An 8,820-nucleotide genomic window follows, 5' to 3' on the forward strand; every position below is an offset into this window, starting at 1 on the left:
AATAAGTCACTGCTGACAAAGCAAACGAAATTGCATTGGTTTTTAAGGTGTTTGTTTCTCTCCACTTAACCCAAAGCCAAACCAAGTACACAACCCAACCGTTGGCTGGCTACATATGCCTCCCTGCCAACAAATGAAAGGAAAATTGGAACTCTACGTGTCCCTTTTTGTCTCATGACTTTCAAACCTCAAATTATGTCTTGTGGATGTGGTGTGCGCTGGAAAGTCCATCCTTGTCTCTCAGATTTTGATATGTCATCAAACTCAAAACACCAGCCATTCATTTTCCCTTTTTACAACTATTTATATGTTCTATTTTTATTTTTATACCAACTTAAATACCCAATTATCCAATTCCAAAATATAAAAAAAACCATTAAGAGCAAAAACCTTATACTGAATATTCATAAACGGCTTGTTCCTTGTGCTTGCCTTGTTGGCGCTAATACCATCATGACCGTCGCTAAAGCCGTTATTAGCTCGAGCTTGAGCAACAGCAGCAGCAGCAGCAGCAGTAACACCAATATCACGTACCAATGGGGAGGCCAAAGATGTTGGAGACCCATTTCTCTCCCAATCCCAAAACCCAACTCCCAGAATCTGACAATCACCACCAGAAACCGCTCCTTACTAATTCCCAGGGCCTCTGGAGCTCCCTCTGAAAGCAACAATGGCGGCAGCAGCAGCAATAAAACCAAAACCAAGAACAAAACCATTGATCCTCCTCCGTCCGCTTCTTCTTCTGGTAACGAGAAAATTGATACCAGTAATAAGATTCAAGAAGAACAAGAGCAAAAGCAGAAGCAGCAGCGGAGATTGGACCTGGTAGACGTGAACCCAGTTGGGCTCGGTCGAAGATCGCGCCAACTGTTTGATGAAGTGTGGCGCAAGTTCTCTGGACTCGGGCAGATCTCGAGAACCAGTCGTGCCGATGAAAGAGACGCGCTTGACGCTCTTCTCATCAGGGAAGGACCCATGTGCGAGTTCGTCATTCCCGGCGCCCAAAACACCACCATTTTGGTCGTCGGAGCCACTTCAAGCATTGGCCGCATAGTGGTCCGCAAGCTCATGCTCAGAGGCTATACTGTTAAGGTGTTCATTTCTATCCAAGTCTTGAGATTCTTGATGCTTTGTTTTTTTTGTTCATTTGGTTTTTGGGTTTGTGGGTTTGTGGGTTTTGTTGTGTGTAATAGGGTGGGTTTTGTGATGGTGACTTAGGCTCTGGTGAGGAAGGCTGATCAGGAAGTGGTGGATATGTTGCCGAGATCTGTGGAGATTGTGACTGGGGATGTGGGTGATCCTGCTACGCTATACGACGCCGTACAAGGCTGTAACAAGATTATCTATTGCGCTACTGCACGGTCTACTATCAGCGGGGATCTCTACAGGGTTGATAACAGAGGGGTCTACAACCTCACCAAAGCATTTCAGGTCAGAACCATATCCTCCAATTGCTCTTTTTGACCAAAATTAAGCCTTTTGTGTGATGGTTTATCATCTGATTGGTTCTATGTTTGAGCTTGTGGATTGGTTCATGGTGGATTTGAATTGGCACTCAGAGAGTTGCTTTGGGTGAAGCTGATGACTCCATGCATTGCAGGACTACAACAACAAAATGGCACAATTACGAGCGGGGAAAAGTAGTAAGAGCAAGCTTACAATTACGAAGTTCAAGTCTCCAGAGTCAGTTGATGGATGGGAAGTTCGTCAGGGGACTTACTTCCAGGATGTGGTTTCTTCCAAGTATGATGGAGGAATGGATGCTAAGTTTGAGTTCACTTTTACCGGAGATGCTGTTTTCTCAGGTAAAGAAGTCCTCTAATGGGCATTTGGATGCTAAATAACAACCGCTTAATAATCATTTTGACTATGTTCTTTGCTCCATTGTAGGATATGTTTTCACCAGGGGAGGGTATGTTGACCTGTCGAAGAAACTTTCACTTCCTTTGGGTCGTACTCTTGACAGGTATGCCATATTTGCATTCTCAAGCTTATTAGAAGCTGGTTATGGTAGATTCTGTATAGAAACATCCATTACCTAAACTGCTATGGCTTATCCGCTTCCATTATCTATATTTCCAATATACAGGTATGAAGGTCTAGTTCTTTCTGTTGGCGGGAATGGAAGGTCTTACATATTAATTCTTGAAGCTGGTCCATTAGCAGATACATCTCAAAGTAAATTATACTTTTCTAGATTCAGCACAAAAGCAGGATTCTGTAGGGTAAGTATCTATTTGCTGTGTTTCTTTTGGGTATAGTTGCAATGTATGCTGTCCCTTATTCTCGTAATCTGTCATTGGCAGGTCAGAGTACCATTTTCATCATTCCGCCCCGTGAAACCAGATGATCCACCATTAGACCCATTCCTAGTACATACATTAACCATACGTTTTGAGCCCAGAAGACAGGTTTGTTCATTTTCTGCTCATAAGAGAATTTGGTAAATTTGGTTCATATGTTTGCCCCTTGCTGCCTTGTTTCATAATTTAAATGGATGGGTGATTTTTACTTGCATTACTATTTCTTCTACAATGTTGGGGAGGATAATCTCCCATTTGTTATTCTAATCCAAATCACTTATTCTAAATCCGCAAACCCCAATGCAACTTAAAACTATTTTTTCGAACATTTGATGAAATGCTTTTCTGCTTGTCTTTTCTGAATCTATTTATTTTTTGTGGCACAGAAAGCTGTTGAATCACGTACAGGGGTGAAGCAAGACCCAAGAAGCTTTAAGCTTATTCTGGAATACATAAAAGCTTTGCCAGTAAGTCTTTAAATTCGAGTTATGCTGATTGTGCTTTCAGTTTATATTTTATAATTCTAGTTATGTTATGTTCTGCTGTGTTAGAACTCTCTCTCTCTCTCTCTCTCTCTCATAACGAAATAGATTCACATACATGTCATTTGCAAAGGAAAATTCAATATGATGAAGTCACTTAAAAAGTTGTGCATTATTCATTTGAAAATCTCAATGCCAAATAATTGTTTAACCCTTTCAGTCTTTCGCCAGATCAAAGTGACAAGATAGGATTTACCAGAACTTAGTCACTTGACTATCAATGTCTTGCTAATGGTGCTAGGTTTTCACATTTACATCATAAGAGCCATTGTCTTGATCAATGTCGTTGTAAACCAAAAGTCATACCTTTTCAAAACTGATTGTTATGAACCCATTTCTGATAGTCCGAGTTTGAGGAAATTTTCGAGTCATTTTATTAGTGACTGGTGTGCTGACATTGGCGTTCAATGACCATATATGTGTGGAGCCTTCTTCATTATTGGCTTGCTTGAAAATTATATTGCTGCGGTTTCCTGGAATTTTCCCATTTGAAGATTATGCAACTACATATTCAGTGTGGTTAATGAGATGGAAAAAAAAGTTTAATTAGTGTTAAGATATGGATAGTAAAGAACATGCATAATGATATGTCGTGTATATGGGATTGCATAAATATATTCACGGCCTTAAATAAATTTGAATGGGATGTTTTGCAGACTGGACAAGAAACGGACTTCATTTTAGTTTCATGTACGGGATCAGGAATAGAACCAACTAGAAGGGAGCAGGTTCTTAAAGCCAAGAGGGTTAGCTCTTTCTTTTTCTATTTTTGATTTGATTAAGTGTGAATTTTTTTTTTCATTATTATTTCCAGATGTGTCGCCTTTTTTTTATTTTAGATCTTATAACATAGCTAATTCATTTAACGTTGAAATTTCTCCAGGCTGGAGAAGAGTCATTGCGAAAATCAGGACTTGGATACACAATCATTCGTCCTGGTCCCCTAAAGGTGGAGTTCTTACTCTAAAATTCATGGCTTAGTAATCATTTGGTAATGCTAAATGACATTACGCATATATAGGTTCTGTTAACAGCTTATTTATCATTTCTGCTGCAAAGCACAGACAATGTACTTTCACTTTTTGTTCTTTTTCCATCTGATGGAAACCAGTTTGGTTTATACAGGAAGAACCAGGTGGACAACGTGCTCTCATATTTGATCAAGGAAACAGGATTTCTCAGGTTAGAATGATTGACTTTCAAAAAACCTTGCTACGGCTACTAATTGAAATTTTCTTGAATCCCTTTTCACTGGACGATAAAAAGATTTATCTTTTGACTTATATATAACATCATTGAACATCTAACCTCAACTACCATTTCTAAATTAGGGGATCAGCTGTGCTGATGTAGCTGACATCTGTGTGAAGGCATTGCATGATTCAACTGCAAGGAACAAAAGTTTTGATGTGGGTGACAATCTATTTGCCTTTACTATATTACTTTCAACTGACATATACTAAACTGGTCTTCAAATTTTCTAGGTATGCTATGAATACATTGCCGATCAAGGGAAAGAACTTTATGAGCTGGTAAGGACCATTAAAAATCAATCATCAGATTCTGTATATCAAAAAGAAGGCTTTTTATCACAAATGGTCCTTAACGTTTACGATTTTATCAGGAATGGTCATTGAGGTTTTTTTGTGACACTAATAATCCTTAACGTTAGTGCTTTTTATAACAAATGGTCCCTCCGTTAAAAATTATGTTAAGTGTAATGAGTGGAGCCTACATGTCCAATCACATTGTGACATGTGGATTAAATAAATAAAGAAATAATCTTTTTTTTATTTTATGAAAATCCATTCTCTCTCTGTCTCTCTCCCCCTCCCCTCTGCCCTCTCTCCTCCCTGTAGCCCTCTCCCTCTATTTTTTTTTTCCTTGACTCTACAGCCCGACCACCCCACCCCTCTCCCTCTGTATTTTTTGCAAAATAATCACTTGCACAAGGTAGTTTCACATTTCCTTTTACACAAATATTTATTCAAACAACTTAAAATAATTAAAAACAGAGGGGGAGAGAAAATACAGTGGGAGAGGGTAGGGGAGTTGGGCGTGGGTTGCGGCTTGGGGGTGGCTGTGTCAAAAAAACAGAGACCAATAAAAGAATCCCAAAGACCATTTTTTCTTGCAGGTGGCAGGCAATGGGCAAGAAAAAAACAAAGGGGGATTGTGGGTTATGATTTATATACCCCTATACAAAGATGGAGAAAAATATATGGGTTATATTATTATTTTTACAGAGGGAGAAGGAGAGGACAGGGGGGAGAGAGGGAGAGCAGAGGGGGAAAGAGATGGAGTAAAGGGGGATGAAAAGTTGTAGAAAAAAAAAAGGAATTCTTATAAACAAAATTATTTAATTATTTTTTCATCCACATGTCACAATATGATTGGACATATGGGCTCCACTTGTCTTCCACATCAGACACTTTAACAGAATTTTTAACGGAGGGGCCATTTGTGATAAAAAGCTCTAACGTTAAGGACTATTAGTGTCACAAAAAAACTTCAAGGATCATTCATGATAAAATCTTAAACGTTAAGTACCATTTGTGATAAAAAGCCCAAAAAGAAATACATATCCTTCTTTTGTATGTAAACTTGTAACCACTTGAATTCTCACATGTCTATTCCCTCTGCAGGTAGCACATCTGCCGGACAAAGCCAATAACTATCTGACACCGGCACTGTCGGTTCTAGAGAAGAATACCTGATCATGCTGAGCATGGATGATGTATGTTAGTAAGATAAGAGTACATTTGTAAAGCTGCATATAGAGCATATCTTTTTATCTTCGCAACCCAGATACAGGCAATTGTCTTTCCATAGCTCTCTCGTGAACGTTTTCTTTCTGTAAAATTCATATGTCGATCCCCAGATGGGTGTGAATTTTTCATTGTCATGAATCAAGTCAAAAGTGTAAATAGCAAGCACTACAATTACATGCTTAGAAAGCTCAGGTTCTGATTAATGGTGACAAGACACAAAGATAGAAGTAAACAGTGAATGATTTGAGGTAAATGGAAGTTTAAACAGAATTTTCGATCTCATGCCGCCAGCAAGTAGTGGGTCAACCACTTTCTCCACCTTAAAAGAAAACACCAACGAAGATTAAGAAGAATATGTATTGATTTTAATTTGTTTTTATGTTTTGAATCTGAACTATAAATGAATGATAAAATATATAGACAATCGAATAGAATATCAAATTGTCAAAACAAACAAAAAAGGCTTTATATCCACTTTTATTTTATTATTATTATTATTATTATTATTATTATTATTATTATTATTATTTTACAATTGGATATTCTATTGCCTTTATATATAAAAAATGTGATAAAAGTAGGATTATTGTTTTTTGAATGATATACCCACTCAGATCCTGAGCCTCCGCATTTAGCATCTACACATTTACACGCATTTAAAAAGATCTTAACCATTTAATTAACCTAATGAATTTGATCAATCCATGTCACAATAATTGTATTTGAAAAAACCCTCACCCCTTTGCACCGTTTTTAAGTTGATATCAACGGATTGTGTAACGTGAAAAGAAAAACAAAAAAACCAAGCTATTTTTCATAGTAAACTTTTTAAGTAAATTGTGAATACATGCAACCACCTGCAAACCATGCGTGTCAAAAATCACTATCAATCTTTTTTCTATATGAAGTCCAAGATATGTTAAATTTCAATTCCAATGGTAATTAATCCCAAAATCAAAACGGTAAAAGCACCCTAATTCCAAGTACTAATAAACAACTACTTGTTTCTCACATGAACACATATCTTGTTGAGGCCACAAGAGTTGACACGTAGATCAGCATAGAAATGATTGTCTTGGCACAGCCCCATCTCACAGAGGCTGAAGGGATAAGGAAAATCTGAGAGAGAAGGCTCTCTCTCTCTCTCTCTCTCTCCCCCTCTCTCCTCCAACACAGTCAGTTGCGCTCTCTTCCTCTGAAATGAACCTACCAGAAAAACAGGTTTCAGAATCATTGCACTTAAGATGCTAATTTATGGCCCAAAAACTCCAACCCTTGTCCATAAAATCCCACAGCCCTTTGGAGGACAAGTCAACATTAGCACCAACAAGATTAATATAGCAAATGACATCAACATCAGATTCAGAAGAAGCACTTGTCATCTCACCAGAGCCACCACCAGCACCAACAGCAGCAGCAGCAGCAGAAGCAGAAGCAGAAGCATTCTCTTAGCAACTGCAGGCTTGCTTGCAGCTGCTGCAGTGATAGCTTCAGCTTCAGCTTCAGCAGCAATGGAGTCTCCTGAGAATTCTGAGACTCTCTCCAACATACCCCAGACTCTATCTGGTGAGTGTGCTTTGCCCACAGATTGCAAGAAGGCAAGAATTCAAAGACCAAAATCAAGAAAGGCAGAGTCTTGCACTATCAAATGTGTCACCACTTGCATCAGAGGAGGTGATGGCTCACCTGGTGAAGGCCCCTTCAATGTCAGAAGGTATATATAAATATATTATAATCATTTTCCATTGCATTAGCATTATTTTGAGTTACCATTTTGTGTTTTGATGCTGCAGGCCTCTGGTTGTTTTCAAGCAAGGATTCAGAAGTCGTCAATATTGGTACTTGCTCCTCTCTTTTTTCAGCTTACAAAACATAAGCAAGTTTTTATAGACTTATATGCCCTTCACTTCAGTTGCTTGCTGTCTCTAAATGCTTGGCACTCAACAATACTATTCTCATAAGCATCACTTCAATATAGAGATATTTATTCAAAAATCCATTACAAGCCAAGTTGATGCACAACCATTGAATTTTTCCTTGTATATGCAACCTGCTGCTTGATCATTCTTCTGAGATGCCACTGGCCACAGATATATAGTTGTGTTCTTACCCCAAATGTCACGTGAGAAGCAGAGCTTCTCTTATTTCTGTTTTGTTTCTATTTTGGCATAATAGTTTCCTTGCATTGTTGACATAATATTTATATTTTACTTGAGTCGCAACTCTGAATTCTCAATTCTGTTTTCTTCAGTCTGATTCTTTGAGAAATTGGATTTCTTGCAGTTTGGTGGAGTGCTCAGATATTTGCAATTTGATTAAGGATGGTGACGATGGGCCTTGATTGATTTTTTTTAATTTTTTTTTAAAAAGATCTTTTTGTAACCGGAAATTGTATAGCCTTCAGTTTGATTTCTTGTAAAGGAAGCAAGAGATGTTCCTTTTTTTTTTTTTTTCGGGGTTAAGAGTTTATGCGTTTTACTCAAATCAAATATTGTAAATTTAACCTTACCATGAAACTGTTAGTGTTTTCTACGCTTTTGGGAGGCAGAGTGATGAAGAAGAAAGAAGAATTTAGAGCAAGCAGAATTTGGCAAAATGACTCTGCTATACGTGTAGCAGAGGAATGTTCTATTCCTTCAGACTCTCTCACTTGCTTACAACCTCACGCACAGTGTGAGGGAATATATGACCGTTAGGCTTAATAGCTGGATCCTTTACACATCAAAGAGATCTCAACTGTTCCTTTAGTCATCCAATAGAAAGCTTATACTTGGCTTACAAAGTGAGCTAAAACGAAACTATATTTAACTAACTAATAAATTTTCTTACTAGTTTATAAATCAACATTCCCCTTTAAATCATGAGTTGATTTAACTCCAAACATACTCCTGAGATAATTGAATCGATCCTTGGCTAATAGTTTGGTGAAGATGTCCGCAAGTTGTTAATTTGTAAGACAGTATACCAAGTCAATAATGCCTTCTTGTAGTGCATCTTTGATGAAGTGATACCTTCTATCAATGTGCTTTGTCTTCTAATGAAATACAGGATTCTTGGTAATAGCAATTGCAGATGTATTGTCACACTGCAATGAAGTTGCTTCTGTCTGAAGTTCTCCAAAATCTTCTAACACAAATCTAAGCCAAATGGCCTGTGCAGTAGCTTCGAAGCACGATGTACTCTGCCTTTGCAGTAGACAATGCA

General features: G+C 37.9%; 2 protein-coding genes across 3 annotated transcripts; both read left to right on the forward strand.

Annotated features, from left to right (window-relative positions):
- The first annotated feature begins 283 nt into the window (after positions 1-283).
- On the forward strand, positions 284-5,802 carry HCF173 (high chlorophyll fluorescence phenotype 173). Of its 2 annotated transcripts, none has more exons than XM_008246840.2 (13): positions 284-1,092; positions 1,219-1,431; positions 1,601-1,805; positions 1,891-1,966; positions 2,090-2,225; positions 2,307-2,411; positions 2,690-2,770; positions 3,502-3,591; positions 3,729-3,794; positions 3,971-4,027; positions 4,177-4,254; positions 4,330-4,377; positions 5,491-5,802. In XM_008246840.2, the coding sequence occupies exons 1-13, from the start codon at positions 454-456 to the stop codon at positions 5,560-5,562; spliced, it is 1,866 nt and encodes a 621-aa protein (XP_008245062.2). In that variant the 5' UTR covers positions 284-453; the 3' UTR covers positions 5,563-5,802. The 2 variants fall into 2 exon arrangements, with proteins under 2 accessions (XP_008245062.2, XP_088905792.1); XM_089049666.1 differs by having other exon boundaries at positions 409-1,092; positions 1,194-1,431.
- A 908-nt stretch (positions 5,803-6,710) lies between these two features.
- Positions 6,711-8,059, forward strand: LOC103343169 (uncharacterized). Its single transcript, XM_008246841.3, has 3 exons — positions 6,711-7,330; positions 7,410-7,454; positions 7,900-8,059. The coding sequence occupies exons 1-3, from the start codon at positions 6,861-6,863 to the stop codon at positions 7,955-7,957; spliced, it is 573 nt and encodes a 190-aa protein (XP_008245063.1). The 5' UTR covers positions 6,711-6,860; the 3' UTR covers positions 7,958-8,059.
- The last annotated feature ends 761 nt before the right edge of the window (positions 8,060-8,820 follow it).

Source organism: Prunus mume, linkage group LG4 (genome assembly GCF_029339155.1).
Source record: "Prunus mume cultivar Tortuosa linkage group LG4, ASM2933915v1, whole genome shotgun sequence".
Classification (NCBI taxonomy): domain Eukaryota; kingdom Viridiplantae; phylum Streptophyta; class Magnoliopsida; order Rosales; family Rosaceae; genus Prunus; species Prunus mume.